Raw genomic sequence first — 24,462 nt, forward strand, 5'->3', positions numbered from 1 at the left:
AATCTTTGATTAGCTCTTCCAACATATGTCCAGAGTGAGATGACAACCAACAAATCTCGTCTGGTTTGCTTTTTGGAAGAAGAGTTATTGTGGTTTGAGTTTTCTGTCGAATTGAGATTGTTATGAAGTGTTGTCATCAGCAATATATTTTTGGTTAATTCTCTACTTTTGATTATTGGATATTGACAAAACTATCTGGACAATGTTGCTCCTTCATAAGACTTCTTAGTGCTCAGTGTGTGTGTTTGGACGTTACGCAGCGACCCGTTGATGCCGATGTGGCCAAAAGTACGTTCTTCTGAGCGCTCAGAGTTCATTCCAGTTCATCCTAAAGTGTTGGACGGGGTTCTCATGACATAACTGTCCACTGAGACAACACTGTGTTTATACAATACACACAATGCTGCAGGAAAATGACAAACTACTCATACAATATTAAAAATCATGTCTTTGTTTGTGCAAAGCCGAGTCCTCCCGAGGTATTCTAACAGATGCAACTAAAAAATAAAACTCTTCTATTGTGCGATAACAAAAATATAATTCACTTTGATGGACAATTTTCAATATTGTCAGACATTAAAATAATACAAAATAAATCAAACAGTAAACAAGAAAAAATTATGTAACCAAATAAAATAGCCTTAAGTTGCTTTGCTGAGAGTTACTTTTTCTCCATACAGACTAATAATAATAATTGTTATTATAAGGTTAATAATCACAACAATAATGAAAACAATAATAATGTATAAGATATGTAATGATTTGTTCATTGGTAAATCAACAGATACCTTTTTTTTATTAGCAAATTGTATGACGCTTTGTTATACTTTATCTTTCTTCTTTTTAAATACAGGAATATTCCAAACCGGTGTCTTGACCCTGAAACGAGATGTTACATTTTGATGTGACACAAGGCTTCACTTAGTGAAAATGTTACACCCAAATCCAAATGGAATCCCTCTGTGTCCACTCTACTCTGTTTGAACTATAAAATAAGGTCTCAGTATAGCAGTTTTTAATAGATCCAAATTCACATATTTCTTGTTTATGCTTCCTACAAGCCATTTATCTGTTCAGACCTTTAGAAGACGTTAAAATTCCCAGCAACAAATTGAACTAAATTAAAAGTGAGGAAAATTACGGCTATCCTCGCTCTATTGACGGATGTGGCTCCTACAAGAAACAAATGTGTGGTTATTTCACACAGATCTGCAGTGATACTTTTGTGGTCTATATCATTGTTTTTAAAAGCAACACAAACATATTGGTGTTAAATATAACTGACAAGGGAAACACTGATATTAGGGGCTTAATCCAGCCTGGAGATGTGTGTGTCCTCCTTGCAGACTAGTCAAACTAGTTCCCATTCAAGCTATCTGCATATATTTTTTCAGTATGTGCAGAATGTGAATACAGCATGTGTTCCTGCATTTTGCCATATGCTGGTGTGTAGCTGTAATCTGCCGTCAGTCAGTCTGTTCTGTGTGTGATCAGCCTCTCAGCATTCCTCAGTGACAGCCGCAGGGCCAAGGCTTCTGTAAATAGCCTCTGGGTCGCTGCTGCTTCTCTGGGATCTGAAGGTGTTGAGACTCTGAGCTCAGGAAGAGCGTTAGTGCCTCCCTGTGGTCAGAAACTCATGGGTTGTGTACAAACAAGGATCATACCTGGGAGTTAGGAGCAGTGTTAATGCTTAATTGGCTTTTTTCTCTCGTATGTTATCAGGAGCGTGAGCTGAAATTCATTTTGAATGCAAAGTGAAGGAGCTACTTCATTAAGCTCATTATAAGCTTAGTTTTGCTAATTTAACATTTATTTAGACATTTAAAATGTGTATATTGGACTTTTTATTTTTTCTAGTCTGGAAAATAGCTCAAAAGGGCCAAACTCTCCTAATTGACCTATATGAAAAACCTTGTTTCATGTAGGTAAATTAGGAGAGTGTCTCGCCTAAATTCAGACATTTAGTCATCCTCAACCTGCAAATCACCAAATTAAATCGTAATAGAAAAGCAGACATTGCGGTCTCTCAATGCAATACAATGTTTTTATCCAAACTCTTTACAAGTCATCCTTCCCATCTTTTCTTGATCATTTTCCATCAAGGGCAAAGATGTTTACCAAAGTAAGAACCTTTTGGATTCTTTCTCCCCTGCAGTTCTCCATCACTGGGTGTCTTCTAACTTCTAACTCTTAGTAGAACCTCCAGCAGCTGTCAGTTACCCAAACCCTAGTGAAGCTTCTCTTCTCACAGTAAAAGGAAACGGCTCACCAGTTGTCCTTTCTCTGATCTTATCATATTATTAGACCACAGATACCAGTCACCTCTCTGTGTAATGTGGATTCTGTTTTAAAACTGTCTGGTTTTCATTGGTTGTTTTTCTTTTGTATATTGGAAGACCTTTAACAAAACTCAAGTGGTAATTCTTCTGTATTAAGGGTAATTCAAACATCATGCCTCATGTTTTCTTTCTGTTCTTGTATATCATCGATTTTACTACATTTTGCAAGCTAGCTCTTTTACAATTGGTGGAAACATATCACTAATGCCTCAGGTACAACTACAGTTTAAATACAGAAAAATACAAGTAAGTCCTCCTCGATAAACAACAATAGATCTTAAGTATTGACTTCAAAAACTATTCCGAAGATCAACTGTTTGAGGATCTTTCACTGCTCTGTGTTTAAGGTTTGGTAAAGTTCAGGCAACCAAAACTATTTGGTTATAAGGTCAGGGAGAATCATGGTCATGGTTAAAAGAAGCCAAAGTCAACTGTAGGAAAAAGGAAAACATGCAAACAGATGTGTGTGCAGCTCACAACCACTCACAAGGTTTCCTAGTGGAATAACGCTTCATCTGCTTCTTTTTTTTGTGAATATTTTTGTGTTTTTAGACAAATGTTAAAACAGGTTAAATGTGTTAAAACAAATGACCACTTCTGAAAATGTTGCATTGTGTCCTTATTAAAGGTTAAATGAGTTGCACACCAACTAAATCTCCCAAGCATTCACAGGTCTGAATGTTGAGAGGTTTCTACAGCAGCTCAGCACTTGTGTTATCAACACACACACTCTCCTGCCTCAGATTCTTGGCATGACTTCCTAGTGGTAAAAAAGGAAACATTGCCCCCCCTTCGCCTCCCATAATCCTCTGCTGTGTACCATCCCCAAATTGAGAGGAGCTCAGGTCCACTTTAGGTTTCTTGTTCTTGCCTTTTGATGTGAGACAGCAGGACTGAGCAAATCTCGTATCAACACTATAGTTTGATTCTCTAGAGTAGACAGTGCTGCTACTCTTCAGCCCTGTCTTTCCACATATTATGCGGTACTAAATGGGGGGCTGTGATGCCCCCTACAGAAGAGCCACCTGTCATCATGAATAACTCTGGTTTCCGTGGTTGTCGCACTATCTCGCAGCACCTGAACGACCTGAAGAAGGAGAACTTCAGCCTGAAGCTGCGGATCTACTTCCTGGAGGAGAAGATCCAGCAGAAGTTTGAGGAGAGCGGCGATGACGTGCACAAGAGGGTGAGTGAGACAATAAAACTCTGTGAACTGCATGGAAAGGATCAAAAACCTCTTTCTTCATGCACTTAAAGCTGTACTGTAGCTATCTGCTCTGCAGTGCAGCAAGCCTTGTTGTTTCCAGAGCTACAGCTTCGTGTTTGACGTTATTAGAACTGACAGCAGGTCTCAGGCTGCTCTGCAACACTTCATACACACTGTCAGTTTCTGTGAGGCTGATTCAGAGAGACTGCAGTCTGTCTCAGTGCTGTCAGAGCAAAGCAGCTGGTTGGCCACTTAAAGCTAGGCTAGGCAGTTTATTAATGGCAAAAGTTCTATGTTACCATTTCACCATATTGTATTTTAAGTTGTCGAAACTTGCTTTCTGCACTTTCTCAGGGTTTGGTTTAAGGCTTCAGAAAAACTTGACTTTGGCCAATCACAGGTCATTTAAAAAAGAGGTTGTTCCTATTGGCTTTCTAATTGCGGGTGCATGTGCATTTCCCATCAGTGAAAACCTGATTCAATAATGAAATATCCTGCCGAAAAAGTGTCTGTTCAAGAAAAAACAGAACTGTAAAGTAAAGAAAACAAATAGGGGAAGACAGACTCGTTCAAAAGTGATTCTGACTATGTCTGCCAAGCATTTCAGAGATGGAAAGAGAATGCTGCTAATCGCTTAGCCTCTGCTAACTGTAGCCTTCTGCTTAGCCACAGCCATAACGGCTAGAGTTAGCAGCAGGCTAAACTATTAGCAGCATATTCTCTCTATCTTTACAACACTTCTGATAATATGGTAGCTCACTAGGGCCTGGATTCAAAATATGTTATCCCAAAAGGCTTTGCAGACCAAGTTTGCCAAGAAGACAGGATTGTCATTTCGTAGAATGTCATAAGCATCATGATTAGGGTGAGGTGTAAAATGAATGAATAGTACTCGTAGGACTGAATGACGCATGTTCATAGGCCTGTGCTTGTCTAGTGGGAGGGGCTTAAGACTGAGAGGTGAGTAAGGAGAGATTCAAATGAAAAGAAAATGTCTGCCCTTTTACGAACAATGTCTACCCTGGACTACAACTTGAATTATATTATGCTGATGTTGTCATTTGGTGTATATGCGATAATTATGAAATCCGAAAACATTAAAAAAAACGTTACTCCGAGTGTGCTTGCTTTTCTCTGTGGAAGTCATCACATAACGGCATTGTAATACACGGTTTGGCTGCATTAAATATTACATATTAGATTACATTACATTACATTGCATTTAGCTGACATATCTGCCGTAGTTCTTTATTTATAGGGCCCTGATTAGAAGACCTTTGGACAAACTGGAAGAAATGCCGCCGAAACTGATTATGTGACGTGGATCATAAATATATCAGCAATTAAACAACATCTTACATTTCTTTTCACACAATATGTCTCCTCGTAGTATCAACACTAATTCGGCTGACTTTTATATTTGATCCAATTGGTAGATAGGCTGTATTTACACCATAACGGTACACAGCTGATAGAAAAGGAATTGTAGTTTTTAAAGATATTACTGATTTTCTTTGAATATAAGAATGTAAATACTGAGTTGAGAGAATAGTCAGGGGTTTTGGGTGATGGGAGACACATCTATGGAATCAGAATTTCAATAGCTTACCGTTAAATGACGGGTATACCTTTCTGTCTGTGATGTTTTACAAATCATATATTTAAGCAATAGCTCACGACAGGCCGTGGTATATGCTCATTATATCACAGCTAAGGGGCGTGGTTCGCGAAGCGGAGGGTCGACAACCCCCTTAGCTGTGATATAATGAGCATATATCACGGCCTGAAGTGAGCTATTGCTTTTATAAAACGGTTACCAAGTGTGGCAATATGAAAGAAAAATACACACTCTAATTTAAATAGTTTTTATTAGTAAATAATGATGTTCAAAATAAAATAGTCCCTCCGTTGCCTTCTGCACAAAACATAGTGCAAGGTGGTTGCTATGCAACAACACTAACAGCAAGCGAACATATTAGACAGAGAGCGTTGATCCATTATTTGGCTGTTTATTTACATTAATGTGTATGTTGCTGTTTATTGTGCATCCACTGAAAAACTGTCCAGCATCAGTAGCATGGCTGTACGTGGCACTTGTATAGGTTGGTGGTTGTTCGAGGCTGTTGCTTGGCGTGCGCGAGAAATGCTCCACTGTTCTCCGGTCCCCGAGATTGCTTCCGTAGCTCTGGAGAGAGCTTCGCACCTGTGGCCACTAACGGTCATCAATTCTGCTGCCTCTGGTTTCAAGACCCGCATCAGAAAGCTGTGAGAATGGTGGTACTGTTTCCAGTTGGTCTACCTGCCTCACGGTAGCTCCTGCATGTAGTAGTTTAGGTGCTTTTTTGTGAATGGCACTGCCAAATCCACTCCTCCTAGTAGAGACCCCCCCGAGGTCGAAGTTAATCTTAAATGTTGCATTGTAGCGTTGTAAGTGTTCTTTCGTAACGGGAGACATTGAGAATATATTATAAACTGACAAGTCAAAGCAAGCAATTGATGGCGATAGCGTTTGCGCGACCTCTTTCTGATTACAAAGATCTTGGAAAACATCGTTGCTTGCTTAAAAGTACACAATCAGATGTCAACACCTCAAAAGTATCTAGATATACCCCTGCCTAAAGCCAAAGGAACTGCCACACTGAATACTGGTGCCGGTTGATGTCTATGTCTGGACCGCTAGCGTCAAAAAGGAGGGCTTCTGCCCGTTATTCCCGCTGCTTTCTTGTTCCAGTAGCCGAACAGGCAGTTTGCTTTTCAGCCCAACGGTCTAGACGGTTTTCTCAGACGCGCGAGGATACGACTTGTGCTGGAAAAGTAAGTACAATCTACCGTGGTATACGCCAGTATATCCCGGAAGAACCAATCAGATGGCTTGATGACTGTCCGTTAAACTGATGTTTTTTAGTGGATGAGTAATGCAGATATCACTATGTAATCATTTGACAGTGAGGGGAATACTTATTATGAAAACTTCGAGACCGGAAATACTTTTTTCACCCCGTGAGGGTTGACGCCAACTTTACATGGACGCTGCGTAAAGACGTAGTACACGTTCTCCTGGCGAGACCTCAAATCATCTTCGTAATATCTATCAAACTTTAGATCCTACACATCCACTGGACGTAGATTATAAAAGTACAATATACACTTCTCGCTAGAAATCTAATCAAAAAGCATTTTAATGGCCAAACTATTCCACAATTTAGGATTTTCCAGAGAGGGGTATTTGTGAATAAACGACCCTCCGGAGCGTTTGCAATCAACGGGAGTATGTTGTTTCTTACACGACCACTAGAGGTGCTATACTTTAAAATGGGACTATGGGTCGTAATAAGCTGCTGAACAATCGACCAACAATGTATAAGAGAGGCGAAGTCACGCCCATCTACTTCCGAGGCCCGACCCATGGGACCTTATTTCGGAAAAATTATGTATTGAAGTCAATGGGGAGAGAGAACTTATCTTTCGATCCCGTTTGAATTATGCCATGAATTACACATATGATGTTTGTCAATCTTAAAACATAATTTCCATTTAAAAAAAGTCACAATTTGTCGCAAAACTGTTGAAATATAAGACTATGAAAAATACGCAACTAGAAAGACTACAAATCCCAGAGTCGCGTAAGTGACCACGTTAGTTAGCATTACAGCCTTAGCCTTGTCATTTTTATTAGCCTTAATATGAAGTAACATTAAGTAACCCAAAATGTTAAACGGTAAGAGTAGTCATATTTCGCGAACCCTTTGAAGAGTACTGTCACACCGGTGTGATCATTCTATAATACACCATTTAAGCCCGGATACCCCCGGAGAGACATGCTAACGCTACATTAGCATCGCCAATCTTTTCTACTTCATGCTATCTGCACAAATGGTTAACATTGAAAAGGAAAAAGATCAGGCAGTTCAGGGAGAATCGAAGGAAGACATGCAGGCAGGCAGCTTTGCATGACATTCTTCTGGACGTGTTTCCTTGTGGTGATAGTGAGGGTAGTCAATCCCTTGTTTGGCAAGACAGTAGTGACGGCCATCTTGGTGATGTGTGTTGTTGTGCGAGACCAGAGATGTAGTTCATTGAGCGGTTTCACACAAAAAAAGTCTTACTTCACAGTTTTACGGCAAAACATTTTTTTTTTACTTGCAAAATTATCTTTTAAATTAACAAACATCATATGTGTAATTCGTGGCACAATTCAAACGGGATCAAAAGATAACTTTTCTCTCGCCATTGACTTCAATACATAGTTTTTCCGAAATAAGGTCCCATGGAGGTCCACCGGAAAGGGAGGGACTTCACCTCTCTGGTCGTTTTTTGTAGGAGGACAGGCTGTAAAAAACAGTTGAAGCTCATCAACATTTTTATTCAGGGTTTTCTCAGTGGGAATTGGTAGATTTGTTTTTGGTTGGGACAAACAGGAGTGCAGTGAATCTAAAGAGACCCACATGTCTGCTAAGGTAATAGTTGTTTAAACTGTGGCCTGCAGTAACTGTCTGACCTGTTTTCTATCGGCCACTATATAGACCAAATGACCCACATTGTGTGGAGCCCTCAGGCCTGCTGTTTTCATCAATGTGTGCACACTGTGCTTGAACTCCACTAGTGTAGTTTCATGTGTACCATTGCATGTACAGTAAAGAGCTACCCTTGTGTTGTGTGTCAGTGTGTCATTAACTTCAGATTGATGTGTACAAAATAAATAAGCACTGCAGGCAGATACCTGTGTTGCGACGGCCAGTTCCGTCCAGTTTTTTGCTGCGTTCAGAGCCAAGAGTTAAAAGAGGAGGTGTTGCTGTGCAGGGGGAGGGGAGGGGAGTTGATGTTACACTTGATGTTACACAGGGGGGGGGCTGCAGGGGAGACAGATACAGCAGGTGCTGATATCCCTACCAGCTAATAATAGACGCACAGAGCTCCCTCAGAGGCAGGTCGGCTCGTGTAACTCAGGAAGCTCAGTTTGTGTCTCTCTGCAAAAGTTCTGAGAATAACTTCAAATGGGAAAATCTAATTCTCCTACATTGGATAACTGTACATATGTTTGTTGTGCAAGGCATAATATAGGAAAACTATTTTTTCCTATATCGTAACATCTTGGATCGTAAAATTTTTCTGCTAATTTATTCATGCCTTGAGTCAGTTATTCAAATACATCCTTGTGGGGCAACCATCATCTACAATGACACTGAGTCAATTACATACAACAACAACAACAACAACAACAACACCAATGAGATTTACTAACACAGAAGAGGCAATACCATTCATAAAAGCCATTACATGTTCTGATAAGGTTAAATTATTTGATATACTATCATAGGAAAGATGATAATAAAAAACAAAGTTATGTAAGAAAGCAATAGATTAATAAAATAAAATGAATTTAATGTATGACACAGTGCTTTAAAACAACAACAAGTATACGTTTGGAGGTTTGATATCAAATATTTGAAATTTCTAACATATAACTAATTAATTGTGTCACTGCTTGTTGCTGTTTCTCTTATCAGTGTCACTACAATAGTTGGACATTCTGATAAGAATACCAGAATCAGCAGGAGTATCACAATGTCATTTATCAATATGATCAATTGTATTTATTGCTTTAGTATAACTCTTAATATTCTTAGTTTAAAATCAGCATTTAGTTTCCCTTGCTCATAGACTACAACATATCAATAACTGTTGACTGGAACTCAGTTCACTGATTGGCACAAAGACCGCGTTAGTGAAACATTTACTGCTGACTAACTATTGATAATTTCACATGATGCACATACAAATCTTAACAGCATTCACCTTTATGCCTCCAAGGTGGCGACAACTGCGAGTGTGGCATTATTTTCGGATTGTCCATCTGCTGAAGGATAAACTACTTTAAAGTGGACCTATTATGCTATATTGGAAAATATATTGTAGAGCCATACCTATACACAACAGGTCTGTGAAGTGTTTTGCTTAAAATACCAAACAGTTCACCCATTGTAGCCATGCCTCATACTGCTCCTACCCCTCTTTTGCAGCCCTGTTAGAGAAACGCGGATTTTGGGTCCTTAGCTTGAAAAAGAAGAAAGAAGAAGGAGGCGGAGCTAATCGCTGTCAGAATTCTGCCGGAGATAAAGTTACATTTCTGCTGTGATAAAACGCCATCCTGTTCTAAACCACATCAAAGATTATTTCTGAAACAGCCTCAAATGCTTTTTCTCTTTTGGGTTATCACGAGGGGAGGCTTTTTATTTCCTGCTTTTAAACACATACAGGTTAGGCTCTGAGTGTTAGCGAGGCTTGCAATGTAAACAAAGACGAGATTACGTCCAAAACACGTCAGGCATTGTTTCTGATAGCAACTTTCTGTGGGTCCGTTGCCGATTTGACGTCAGATCGGCAGCAAATCTGTATCCGCTCGTACGATTTGGGTACGGAGGAAAAGAGAGAGGGTTTTATTTTCTGATGCTGCGTGAGTTCCCGACGCACCGGGGACACATATTTATGAATAAAAGACATAAAAAAGTGCATTTCGCATTATAGGTCCCCTTTAATGGAGATCAAGGTCACTTTTACCTCACATAGAATCAATACAATTCTACATAAATACACATTGGACAAATATGCTGTTTAATATGACCATATGATGAAGTGATAACATCTTGAACGGACATGGATGTAAATTTAAACTGCCGACCGGTTGGCTGAAACAACTGCAAGGAGGAAATTCTAATTACTCCATAAATATCTCCTTACAGCACAAAAAGTCAGTTTTATGGCCACCGTATCATAAAATGATAACATAATATATCACCAAACCCTAATTTTATTTATATATTATCAAGTGTATTTTTTTACTCCATTCTGGCTCTGCAAACACGATTTTAAGGCCAGAAATCGAATGTGCTTTAAAATACATATTTAACTGATCCCACTGAGACAATGAATACAAAAAGGATACACTTTTCTTATCTGCTAACTCTTATTGTTCTGTTTATTGATTCTCTTTTCCAGAACATCATGTTGAAGGTTGAAGTGGAGAGTCTGAAAAAGGAACTTGAGGAGAAACAGCAGTTTCTGGACCAAGCTCTGTGAGTATCTGCCTTCTTCCTGCATGGATCACCATGTTGTGTCACCCCTCTTCACCCTCTCAGTGACCATGACTGTGTTAGTTTGTGGACCCCCAGGCCCTGAACCTCTAAATGTATCCAACAAATCACTCACTCTCAGTATATTACATTTCCAGGACAGTTAAGACCGCTTGTTCTGCACAGAGATTTTCTGAAACGTCTTCAGGGAAAGTGAACTACCAAAACAGTCCTTTCATTGCTGGTTAGATTATTTCCCATGAGTCCATCAGTACATCAGAGCCCAGGGCCCTCGGGACCCGGTTCCTCTCATCACACGCGAGCCTGCTGGCCCGTACACTCACCTAGCTATGACAACACGCACTAAGCCCTGAGGAATGCTGTGTATGTACTCTGAACTGAAATGCTTTTGAAGAGGATGAAGCGGTTCTGTGTTCTGGGGCGGAGGATGAAGAGGGGATGAGGGTGAGGAGGAGGAGAAGGTGTGAGGGACCCACTGTGGGTTTGTTTTGAAGGGGGACGCTGTATGGGAGTAGGGAGAGAAAGGGCAGTGGTGGCTTGTGGTTTGTTGTGTTGTTGAGTCGGGAACTATTTGAGATCCAGCACCTGTCTGGTGGTCAGCTGTCCGTCAGGTCCTTTTAAGGCCTCTCCTCCTGTCATGATATCCACACATACATACATATTTGCATACCAAAAAAATGTGTTCTAATAACTACGTTTTTGAATGCTATCTGCCACTATAATACTTTATTCCACCAGTGTTATGTATGAGTATGAGCAAGAGCTTGGTTAATGGGGCAGCTAACACAAATCATATTTCAAATAAGATAATCTAGGCAAGAAACAAACAAAAAGACATTTAATGTAACTTCACAATCACTGAAGACAATATTTCAAGACATTTTATCTGATTTAACTCTTTATTTAATTGTATTGGTTAAACCTTGTAAAATCACGAGACACTGTATCTCTAATGTGATGGCAGCATTTCATGTTGTCTGTTCAGGACATGGTTGGGGTCAGAGACATTGTTGTTGGCCAGCCTCATCATGTTATTATGGTAAATTGGTATTAGTAGACACTATAAAAATAGGACAGCTTGGTCAGTCTACCTTGATGTTACATTTGTACACACTGGGTAACTATTTAACATCTTTTTTAACCTGCATTAGTAGTAGTGAGTAGTTCTTTAGACTTCAAAACATGTTCGAAGTTCTGTTATGTAAATTCCGTATATTACATTGTTACTTGATTAGGCTATGGAGAAGATCATTGTTTGTGTTAAAATATATATGTTATGCAATGTACAGTAAGTTATGGATGAAGTTTAAAAATGTTTCTACATGATGTCAGTTTTGTACATTCTGTATGGGACAACCTCCAAACACATCAGCTACAGTCTGAAGATGATAAGCTTCTATGTGCAGGGTGCTATATTTAGCGGGTTCAAATGTAGCTTGTTTATTTAGTAAAAGGTAGTTCCAATGTGATATGTTTACGACATCTACTGTAAATTAAAACCATGACATTGGATAAAGAGTTTAACGTTTTCAATTTTTATTTTAGCCATTTTTCAATACTTAAAGCTCTGCAATGAATTTCATATACCTTTTATTGTAATGGTTTGGAGGCAGAATTTTTATTTTATTTTATCTAAAACTGTCTCAGAATATTGAGTGTGATGAACCTCTCTTTTAGGTTCATGTAAATAAAACACTGATGTGGTCACAATGTAACCAGTACAAAGATTTACAATATGAATATTCTTCCAAGGCCAATGGGCTGTCTATGCAACACATTCCTTTTTTACTGGAGTTTTTGTGCCATTGGTTAACGATGTGTTCTTACAAAATACTTAGATACTAGAGATAGTCCTGTTGTACAGGGAAAAGTATAACTGTTGTCTTCTCTGATTGTAGAAAGCTATTGACATGGTGTTTTTCACATTTCAACCACCTGTCCATTACCAGTGATGATTTTCCTAGATGGCCGTAAGAAAAACACCATTGGCTCAGTTACACAGTGTTACCATGCAATTTGGGCAGTAATTAGAACAATCAGTCAATTTAGCACTTTGTCAAAATAATGAAAAGGAGCAGCAATTCTAGCATTTGGATGTTGGAGTGGAGTTTAGAGCGGGGTCAGGTCTGAGGCTCTCCCTGCCCTGCTGTTTTATAAATAAACATTGTGGCCACAGTTTATCATTAGAGCTATTAACAGAGACCTGACTGATAGATGTGAGGAGGGTGAGCGGAGTGTGACCTTCTGGCTGTTGAAGTGTGCTGAGTGCTGGAGCAGTGACAGACTGGAGACATTTCCCTCTGGGATCCTTGTTTCCTTTCCCCTGGAGACAAACGTCACTCCGTTTAAGTCTTTTTGTTGTTAACCTCCACCGAGGAGGGTCTATTTCGTTGATGCTTTGAAAAACCTGCTTACAGTTTTCAATGACATTTGGTGGAAAGTTAGGCAATGAACCCAGACACAAGTGGTTAGTTTTCTGTTTGGATCCAGATCAAACAGCATCACTATGTGGCCTTTTGTGATGCCAGGGTTTCCCAAATAAACTAGCAGAGGTATTTGACAAAGCAACTGCAACATGAAAGGAGATGTGTCCGAATGTGAGTAGTTAACTATTTCCTTTCACTGTTTATTGTACTATTCCACATTTTGTTGATCACATCCTTGGAAAAGCCTGAAATAACTATTTCTCTTTTTTCTATTCGAGCTATTAATCTGCTTTTGGTTAATACGCGTTTCCACACTGAGTTGTCCTGACAAATAAGATCTACATCTACACCAGTGGTTAACTCAGATGTTGCTATTGTTCTTTTTGTATTTTTTGCAAAATCTTTTTTTCCAAGTAGCATATTTCAATGATTCAAATGCAGCTATACTTACATTCCAATGGTTTGGGTCAATCAACCAGTATCTTAATTGGCTGTAACTCAGTGGTCAGTTCGACATAAAGCCTATCCGTCTTCAAACTGAATTTAGGTATGTATAGTCCCCCTTAGCAGTTTGCATGAGCCCCTGAGTTCTTTCTTTGGTTAATTATTTTGTTTACAATCAAGAGAAATAGGACCCTTTGGGGGGAATAGCTGAATTTCAGTAAACACTGAAAAACAAGCTCCACATTGATGCCAGTTCCTAACTTGTAATACAGATTTGTAATATTTAAATCACGTTCAACATTGACAGAGTGACACGGCACCTCTTTAAGAATAACTTCCAATAAAACTCATGTTGCTACTGATGTCCTAAATGCATGTCTCTGTAACTGGCGATGAAGTATCAGATTTAGTGGAGAGCAGAGACAGATACATGCCCTGCAGTACTTTATGACCTTCTAAGTGTTTTGTGACTCCTGTTGATACTGACACCCTGCCCTAATTGACCAGAAATGAATTATTTATGAGTGTTTGCTGTCTACGAGGCAGAAAAGAAGCCAATGAAATAAACCCAACTGCTACTGAAGTCAGCTGGTTTTATCGTACACATTTATTATTTAGTAACTTAAAGGTTTCTCTAACAAAATAGCGACTTTATTTGGTTCAAACTTTATTAAAGTGCTTCAATGTGTTATGTCCTTAAAGTTACATTTAGCAGCTTCCCTGCTAAAATTTTTTTTTCTGTAACAACAACCCCATAGGTTGACGGCAGAGAGCCTGTCCAATCAGAATGAAGCAGAGCTGCAGCGTCGCCTGCAGGAGCGGCAGGAGGAGATCATCCACATGCAGGAAATCCTGGAAACCAAAGTTCAGCTGCTACAAGAGGTACACACACACACACACACACACACACACGCACACGCACACGCACACACACGCGCACACGCACACGCGCACACACACAACAGAAGATGACAGAAAGAACCTTTGTCAGGTTTGCATGGATCTGATGTTCCTCTCTCTGTGTTGCGTTCAGGAGGCCGAGCTGGCGCGAGGTGAGGCTGAGAGGATGACCTCGCTGGCGGACTCTGAGTCTCAGCGCCGCCTGGCTGTAGAGAGAGAGCTGGTGGAGAGGATGGAGGAGGAGGAGGGGGGGGGCTCAGGTGGACAGCCCAGCCAGCAGGCCCTGGCTGACAAAGACAGGTGACTATAACCTGCCATCAATGAAATGCATGCAGGAGTTAGTCCTAGCTGTGCTTGTACTATACCCTTGCACAATAGACACAATTCATAGTTGACACAGCTTATGGATTAAGAAACAGAAATGTATTTACTGTTTTATTTGTTGCTTTATTAATGTGTGTACAATGTGTGTACATGTACTGCCAACACTGACAGTGCTGCTGACACTGATATCGACTGACCTTGATGACAACTGATTCATGGCTGGAACAAAGAGCCAGAGCTCTGACCTACACACTGTAACTGACCCCTGAGGTCAGATCTGTGAACTTCACTGCACCTTTCACCCCCCCCTCCCCCTCTATCTCTCTCAGGCTGATAGAAGGGCTGACACAGCAGAAACACTCACTGAGTCTCCAGCTCGAGGAGCTCCATGTCAAAGTTCACCATCTCTCCTCTCCTGCCAAGAGTACAGAACGAGAAGTGGTATGTTTGCTCAGGAGTCACTAACTGAATACACTTTGCATGGCACATTTTGTAAATCATTAACAAGCTTTTTTTAATCTACTGTATGTGAATACTTTTAGATTAATTCAAAATATTGTTCCTGATATGGAAGCAGCCACACACATTGAGTTTCACAAAATCTGTCTTTACATCTCAAAACATGTTCAATGTAGATTAAATGCATTTTGAATATCTCACATTTGATGAGTCAATATTATTGGTTATTATGAAATGTTTCATCATTTCAAAACATTGCAACATTATAAAGACATAATCAAAAATGTAATGAAGTAATTATTGACAATGTAACTATAATCTAAATGCATTATACATTATCCTGACTACATGTAAACATACACATATATATATACTGTATATGTATTTATATATACTGTATGCATAGTTACTTTAGCACTGTAACAACAACTTAGCTTGTATTTAATGAAAGTCTTTGCAATTAAGAATACATTCTAAAATCTGGTTAAGACCTTGAGTCAGGCTTTTGAGGTGACCCAGCCAGGTGAGCTTGTTTTGGGCTACATTTCAGGTGAGCCTCATCCCTGCTTTCCGACCTTCCATCTTTGTGTTTTGGCTCAAACCCCAGACAGGCTGACGGAGATATACAAACTGTTTTTATATCCACATGTGGGTCAGTGGAAATTTGACAAAGCGGATAAGCTGCAAACCAACCTGAAGATGGAAACATGTGCATATATGACTAATCATGACAAACAAAAGTACTCATCTCATAAGCACCCTAAACTTGGGATCACTGTAGATCATTTGTTTTTGGTTATAATAAGTACTGCACTTGGTATTTGATATGTCGGTGGTTGGGATTTGATCTGGATAACAGGGGGTGGGAGGTGATGAATGCTTTATTTTGAGCACAAAGTATCAATTTAATTTGGTCAAGATGTGTACAGTAGTTTGAAAACAGATTTTAGATTGAGCTTCCCTTTTTCCCCCAACAGAGTCATGGAGAGAGCCGAGTCTGCACACAGATGCAGGTAGGAAGAAAAACAGTTGTACGCCGAGTATGAATCAAATGTGTTTATATGTGCGGCACACACTCACATCGTTACTGTGTATTTTGTCATTGAGCTGTTTTTGCAGGGTCTGATTTACACCTAAACTTGCAATTGAGACAATGTTGCATGACTCCCATTGTTCCCAGTTAGTCCTTCTTATAGAGATGTAGCTCCATCTAGTGGTGCGTGATCCACACTGTATGGATTACTGCTTAACAGTGCCGTTTCCTTGAGTTATTTTAAGTTTGGGAGACCTCTCTTCCACATTTATCTTAGTGTGTTTAGTAATGTGCTTTTTACTCCACTAAATGTATTTTGCATATGGGTTTTTCTGCATGAAATCTTTGAGATGAACTCGTAAAATAAGCTTCAGCTTAAACTTTCCAATAGTTCACAAACTAACATTAATTTAAAACTCTTTCTAGTACTTTCTTTAGTGCATAAATGGTTTTCAAGTATGGTTTTAGGACTTCATTTACTACTCAAACAAAAAACACTCTTTCTTTCTCTCAGTCCATGTACATTTAAATAATTATTGTAAATATGATTTTTTCAAAACTAGAATTGTTCCTGGCCCCAGATTTCCTTTTCCTGTAATTGGATCAGGGACATTTATTCAGAATAAGCCACATTTAAGCACAAAACCAAAACATTAAATATCTTTAAACTACATTTTGTGCCAAAACTTTAAGAAGTGGCATCAGAAGCAGGTTACATTATAGGATCATGCACCTTTGCCTTTTGTTGATGTACATTATTTAAAAATGCTTTACCCTAAATGCAATTTGAGCTATCACAACGTTTCTGGCTGCCCCTACATTTCCTTTCTGTAATATCTTGTCGCTGCAGACTCAGCTCTCACATACAGTTATTCTATTTCATCCTCAGTCTCCTCACTGACACCAGTTATAATTATAATCAGCTCACTGTCAGCTGGCTGCGACACACAGGGACTAGTTTCTCTGGGAACGGCTGCAGCGTGCACAGAAGGAATCACTTGTTTACTTGGCAGGGCAATAAGTCGTTGTTTGAGAGAGGAAAATCAGCATTTCTGTCTGGGTGGCCGCTAATTCACCACTGTCACACTTTGGTATTTATGCCACTCTGAGAAAAATAAACCTCAGAGTGTGTCCGTCAGCAGTGTTTGGCACCCGTCTCTGATTAGGATTAATTGATTTTTGATTGCGTGCCTCATTCCAGCCGATCAGTTTTTTGGTGTGGTGTCTCCAGAGGCCTTGCAGGGTGACAAATGTAAACAAAGTCAGGGCCGTGAGGTCCACACACACAGGAAAACAAATCACATGTGAGAACAGTTGTATCAACAACACATCCACTCTGCTGCGATAATGAAAGAGGGATGAAGACTTGTGAATATGTGGGAAAAGTATCCTGAAAGTGTCTGTTGAGAATGACATCAGCTTTCTCCTTAAAGGGTCATGTGACTCACAGACAGGAGTTCCAGCACCCCCACCCCTCCCTCCCTCCTGCATTGTATGCTGTGACAGTGGAGGCTGGACGAGAATTGGGTGCCCCTGGGAAATGCATGAACTAATTACTGGCAATTCCGAGAATTGAATGAAGCTTATGGAAAACATACAGGCCAAACACAGTTTTTTGTCAGTTCAATGCTTGCACACAGTGTTGTACTGACACAAAAAAGCTTTATGGATATGGGAAGTGTTGTATTTGGAATTACATAATTTGTCACACAATGTTTTGATCTGATTTTCTCGCAGAAAATAATCAGTTTTGTAAGATTAAATGCAGCAGTTTTGGTCGAGCAGAAGCACCGTGAGCCATCGTGACCATATAACAAAATATCTCTTTATTTACTGGTGCTGTATAATTTTCAGAGGGTACACATCATCACCATAACATTATTGGCATTAAATACATGATAAGTGTTTAAAATAGCAAGTGTTAATTGATATCAGCCATCAGCCTGCAAATACAAGGCAATCATGTATTTGCATTCAGAAACACGGTGACAACACCTTAAAAGCAACCAAAAATGTAAACAGTCAGATAGAGCTCCATAATAGAACATTTAATCAAAATAAGAAAAGACAAAATGTAAATCTATATTAATATTTGCATACGAATATTACACTAAGGAAGATTACAAGTATTATTCAAGTAATCTTAAACAAAGTTACATTTCCAAAAAACAACAATTTGGTGCCTTTATTGTTAAACCCACATTCATTTATAAAAAGTATTTTTAGATCTGATTTGTTTTTAAATTTGTTGTCTTTACCGCGTGATCAAATTGCCATCTTAGAGAGTTCATGCATCATAAACATGGACATTAATAAATAAACCTTAATACCAATTTATAATTGTGTTGGTTAACATCAGGAATGGAAACACATTATGAACAGGCAAAGCTTGTCTTTTTTTATCATGATCATTTGACCCAAAAACTGTTTACATTTGGCATTAACTGAAGGGAACTCATCGATTTATTTTAAACATAATTCATAAAAAATAGGGAAAGTTAATTGATTCTACATCTTTGCCGAGAGAAATCCCAATGTTTATTTTAAAGAGACCGTACAGAATCAGCATCCCTCCTCTTTCCAGTAAAATGGTTTAGTCCAGGCTGCTTCATGAGGTCTCACTCTTAAACTGAAATGGTTGACAGAAAGCTCTTAACACACTCAACTCTTAGCCCCGAACAATAATAACATTGCAAAAAGATAATTAAAAGACAAAATTAATTTAATAATACAAAATAGAAGGAGAAAACCTTATTGGTCATAATGGAAATCATAATTAATTTGCACCCCTATAACATGTAACAATCGACCAGTATTTTATAAACTGATTTTGTCTTTTTTTTTAATGGTATCTTTATCTGAAAAGTAACTATTGCTTTAAAATAAATGGGGTCAAAAGGTGAAATATAAAATAGTTGTCTTTGAAGTGTAGCCAGGGAAAGCACATGCATAAATGAGCATAGAAATTAAAAAAGGCAACTAACGTTGGCCAACAGCAAAAGTGTACTTTAGAGAATGAACCCTTTCTTTCTGTTGTGATGATCGATAGAAAATAATATAATTTTTCTAAATGATTATTTATGTCTGTAGAGTGGTATATATTTTAGACCACAGCCATTTCTCAAGACCGGAACTAGTTAAAGCTGCGGAGTGAGATATCATCTCAAACATAGACGATCTTTGGGTCCTGTCACGGTTGCCTCGATGTCTGGTTCTGAAAATCGCCTCGAGCTGACAGACTCTCCCTCCATCCCCTGCTGATCTCGCCGCTGCCGGTGAGGAGAAAACGGATAGGGGACCCGGACATTCTCCGGTGATACTAACATCCACACTGTCGACCAGGAAAGACCTTGTTTTTTCCGTGTTCGTGTCGGACTGTTACACGGGGAAGCTGCTGCAGCGGGGAGATGCTGTCATGTAGAGAGACGTCATTGATTTTTAAAAGGCAACACAAAAAGACTGCAGTGACATCAACTGGAGATCGTTTCTATCCCCGGAATATAAAACGATAAAATATCGATCTGTCTGCAGTGAACCACCGAGGAAGTGAAATGAGACACATGACAGAGATCACATCCGTTCTGCCTGGAAATCCTCTTCACTGAATGAACGCTTCTGGTCACGTTGTCATGTCAGCGTGAGGTGTAGTCTCTGCCCAGTGATCCATTTGATTAAAGCTGCCTATTCAATTAAAAGTAGCTCAAATCATTATTATCGTTTTGGAAGAAAAACACATTGTTGTCCTTGGATTCATCACCACAAGGTCTATGTAAAAACTATGCTGGAGAGTTTAATCATTTCACATGATCTTCCCGAGCAGATAGAATATGTAAACCTTAAGCTTAAAAATACTTTCAATTCCAAAAGAGCAGATCCGGACCTGACTCTGGAACAGGAGGCTGAAGAGGGATCAAAACAAATCAGAACATGTCTCCAAAATACTTATTATGAAAAGGATATTTTTAATGGAATCTCCAAACTTTTAAAATCAGTGCAAGTGCAACTTTTCTTTTTGGCATACCTGAAATAACTGTTGGACTTAATCAGTTCAGAAGTCGATGAAAACATCAGCAATTTACTGTACACTTCCTTCAATCCAAAGACACATCTTACAAGCGAGAAAAATAAATCGTCTTAAAAGCACTGATATATTAGTAGTAGCTGGTTCACCTATACCTCTGTAATGCTGGACGTGGTGAAGATGAAGGAGGCTTGCAGGATCTGCGCTCGCGAGCTCTGCGGCAACCAGCGCCGTTGGATCTTCCACCCTACAGCCAAGCTCAACCTGCAGGTGCTGCTGTCCCACGCTCTGGGCCACGAGCTGAGCCGGGACGGCCGCGGGGAGTTTGCCTGCTCCAAGTGCGCCTTCATGCTGGACCGCATGTACCGCTTCGACACTGTCATTGCCCGTGTAGAGGCGCTGTCCCTGGAGCGCCTTCACAAGCTCCTGCTGGAGAAAGACCGGCTGAGGCAGTGTATCGGAGGCCTGTTCCGAAAGCACAACGCAGATGATGGGAACGTGCCTCCGCCCAGGGCCGTTGTGGGGGTTGTTGGGACTGACGTGGGGTCAGAAGACTCTCCTGTGGTGGATCTGTCAGGTCTGCAGGACGGAAGATACTCTGATATGATCCAGGATGATCTTACCTACTCTGTGTATGAATCCTGGGCTGATAAGGAGGACCCGGCCCTGGACCAATCCACCCATCAAGAGCCCCACCAACACCATCACCAGTGCCCAGGAGCAGACTCTCTCTCTGGCATGAAGCCTAAGCGATGCAGGGGTTGTGCAGTCCTCCGTGTCGCTGATTCTGACTATGAGGCAGTGTGTAAGGTGCCTCGCAGGGTTGGGCGCAGAAGCACTTCCTGCGGACCATCCACACGCTACTCAACAGCCACTCCCGGGGGTAAAGACCCTGCTAGAACCTCCGGAGAGTCCGAGGCTACAGCTGTCACCTTTGAGTCCTCCTTAGCTGAGTTGGACACTGATAAAATCATGTGTGACCAGACAAGTCCTAGCCCGGCATCATCTGTGGAGTCTCTCGACACCGCCGTGGACGTGAGTTGCCTTCCAGTGAACCACAGAGAAGGAGAACAAACTGTACCAGAAAAATATCCAGAGGAGGTTTCAGCACGAAGGTATACTACATGGGACAAACCCCCAAGTGAGAGCTCCTTCTCTGGGCTGGAGGTGATGCTGAGCCTCCTGAGGGGCTGGGACTACCGGCCAGTGAAGCCTCAAAGAGGTAGCAAGCTCCCAGTTCTGTCCAAAGCCAAACTGGACCAAAGCCTGTCCCTACCCCTACCCATCCCACTGAGGTCGCCCTGTGGAGGGGCTAATGACTGTGAGCTGTACTCCCACCTGCCTGTCCCAGAAGTCATAACCCCGTGTACCCAGCAGGAGCTGCAGGCAGAACTTGCTGAGATGGAGGAGCAGTGGATGGATGAATATGTTCAGTGCGGTCCGTTCCGCTTTCAGCAGGTAGATTAGTTGCAACAATACCTGGTTCCTTGATGACCTCTGATCTTCACATAGCTGATACTGTCAGTGTCGGGGAACATTTTCTACTGATTTTCTTATTTATTTTTGCTTCTCAAATACATTTTCTTATCATAGGCCGTGTCTGGCTGTATGGGTGCCTTAAACTAACACAAGCCTTTCACCTGGAAGGCTAATGTTTCGAGCCCTGTGTGAAACTTAAAATCAACATTTACTTTTTTTAATTGGATGTAAGTTTGAGAAACCGGCTCGAGATACACTTTTTGTTATATTCCATGGAATGCTCTTAACATCCCGATAGAATATAACAAAAAGTGTATCTCGAGCCGGTTTCTCAAACTTACATCCAATTAAAAAAAGTAAATGTTGATTTTNCAAATTTCTTTCTTTTTGGTGTCTATATACGCCGGGATCCGGAGTCATGGGTGATCCTGCGGTCCTGTGTCATGGATTGCGAGTCCTGGATCTTGAGCCGTGGCTGTGGTCCTGGATCATAAGTCCTGGATGGATATACTCGTGGATTCATCTTCCTATTATACACACATGCATTTCCAAACATTTGGACTACCTATGTTGCAAATGTATTATCTTTTCAATTTACACACGGCATCTATTGCACGTCTGTCCGTCCTGGGAGAGGGATCCCTCCTCTGTTGCTCTCCCTGAGGTTTCTCCCATTTTTCCCTTTAAACTGTGGGTTTTCTCTGGAAGTTTTTCCTTGTACGATGTGAGGGTCTAAGGACAGAGAGTGTCGTATTGTCATACTGATATTCTGTACAAACTGTGAAGTCCACTGAGACAAATGTAACATTTGTGATATTGGGCTATATAAATAAACATTGATTGATTGATAATGCCATACTGCTTGTGGGTGTCACATGATTTATTATTTTTCAGAAACTTTGTGATCTCCACTAGCTTTTGAAATTGCTTTCTGTTGTTTTCAACACTTTTTGACTTTATAGTGCATGTTTTAATAAATTAAGTTTGACGGTTTTACAGTACTCAGTCATGAAACTAACAAATGGGTTGGACAAACGACACTTTATGGATAATGTAATCCCAGCTTTCTTTTCCTATGTGTTAATTGTGTAACTTTGTACTCCCATGTGTACTGATCCACTGATATGTGTGTCAATCTTTGTCCATTCATTATTTTCCAGCCTTGTCTCCTAAAGTTACATTTATAATAGCACTGAATAGATTTGCCAAATAGGTTTTACAACAATGAAATTGCCGCCTGGATTAAGTTATGTTCACTGGCAATGTTTTTGTTCCAAATGAGGAGGGTTTTAGGGTGGATTTTGGCATAATTAATTGCAGGAAATTAATAACCAGGGGCCTAGATTATATACTTACACCCTGCGTTTACTCCTAAATTACTGGCAATTGCTTGGAAAATATATAACAGTAGTTTTTTCATGCACTAACACTATTTGATTGTATACACATACAAATCATGTCCTAGTGTGAATTAAGGTAATGCATAGAATTGGCTACAACCCCCTCTAAACACAAATGTGCATAAAGCCACACACTGTAAGTACACCCAGAATCATTGGGACAGTCGCAGAACACACACATAATTCCCCTCTTCACATCTGGTCTGCCATCTGTGCTGCAACAACATGATGTTAGAGGGAGAGGCCTGCAGTAATCTGTCTGTCTGGTTCTCTGAGGGGAAACTCAAAAAAAATGTATTGGGTTTTGTCCTGGCACTAACAGCGGTCCAGTTTGAAAAACCATACCATTGTTATTGTTGCATTTTTAGCTTACTTCATGTTATCATTAGTCAACAATTTACTTAAATTTGACACATTTCAGTTAATACATTGCAATTCATGTTGCACCTTTTAGCTATTTCACTCGTAATCCCACCTAGGTAGGAAAATCAAAGAGCTGTGCTATGAAACAGATTTAGGTGTCATGCTACACACGACTGAACATCCAGGACGTTCACCACTCATCCAGAAGAGACAGCCACATGCTGCACTTTCAGTTTTGGCCAAAAGGGACAGCTGCGCTTAAATTTTTTATAAAATAGTCCTAATAAAAAGGGTTTTAGGTGTTTATGCTGAGGTGTGCAGATTTTCTAAAGCAGCTGTTCTCAAACTTTTTTTTTATAACTTAACCTCCTTTGACATATTTAATCTGCCAAGTACCCCATTACCAGAGTAAAAAAAATGTTAGTGGAAAAAACGAAAGCCTTACAGCTCTTCAGCATAATCATATATTGGACTTAATTTAGTATTATTATTTAAGGAATCATGCAAAACGGTTAAATTGATTATTTTGATAAAGGTGTACCTCAAAGGTGACTCCCAACCGCTACTGTTTTGGGACTTAGTATGGTTTCATGCACATCCGACATCATACGTGCATTAGACTCACTCACCAATTCCTTGTTAAGTCTTAAAAAAACATTATAAAAAAAGAGCTAATGGAATCTAAAAGCTCTGTAAAAAAGTTGAAGGAAATTCTTTCCCCACAATTTGTACTCTATATATAGCACATTTTGTTATCAAAGAGGACATATTATACTGAATCAGGTTCATATTTGTATGTTGTTCTTTTACTGTGCATGTCTCCATGCTTTAATGTTTTTTCCCTCATACTGCCTGTGCTGCAGCACCTCTTTTCACCCTCTGTCTGAAACCAGAGCCCAGTCTGCTCTGATTGGTTAGCTGGTTGGCTCTGTTGTGATTGGTCAACCGCTTAGACATGGTCCATCCCTTAGCATTT

The 24,462-nt window shown here is 40.0% G+C and overlaps 1 protein-coding gene across 1 annotated transcript; it reads left to right on the forward strand.

Annotated features, from left to right (window-relative positions):
* The first annotated feature begins 3,226 nt into the window (after window positions 1–3,226).
* On the forward strand, window positions 3,227–16,327 carry LOC104952142 (myomegalin-like). The gene is made up of 7 exons (XM_010778901.1): window positions 3,227–3,525; window positions 10,543–10,619; window positions 14,266–14,389; window positions 14,541–14,707; window positions 15,061–15,172; window positions 16,168–16,203; window positions 16,310–16,327. The coding sequence occupies exons 1-7, from the start codon at window positions 3,343–3,345 to the stop codon at window positions 16,325–16,327; spliced, it is 717 nt and encodes a 238-aa protein (XP_010777203.1). The 5' UTR covers window positions 3,227–3,342.
* Window positions 16,328–24,462: the final 8,135 nt, after the last annotated feature.

This window comes from Notothenia coriiceps, unplaced genomic scaffold (assembly GCF_000735185.1).
Source record: "Notothenia coriiceps isolate Sejong01 unplaced genomic scaffold, NC01 NC01_scaffold00019633, whole genome shotgun sequence".
In the NCBI taxonomy this organism is placed as follows: domain Eukaryota; kingdom Metazoa; phylum Chordata; class Actinopteri; order Perciformes; family Nototheniidae; genus Notothenia; species Notothenia coriiceps.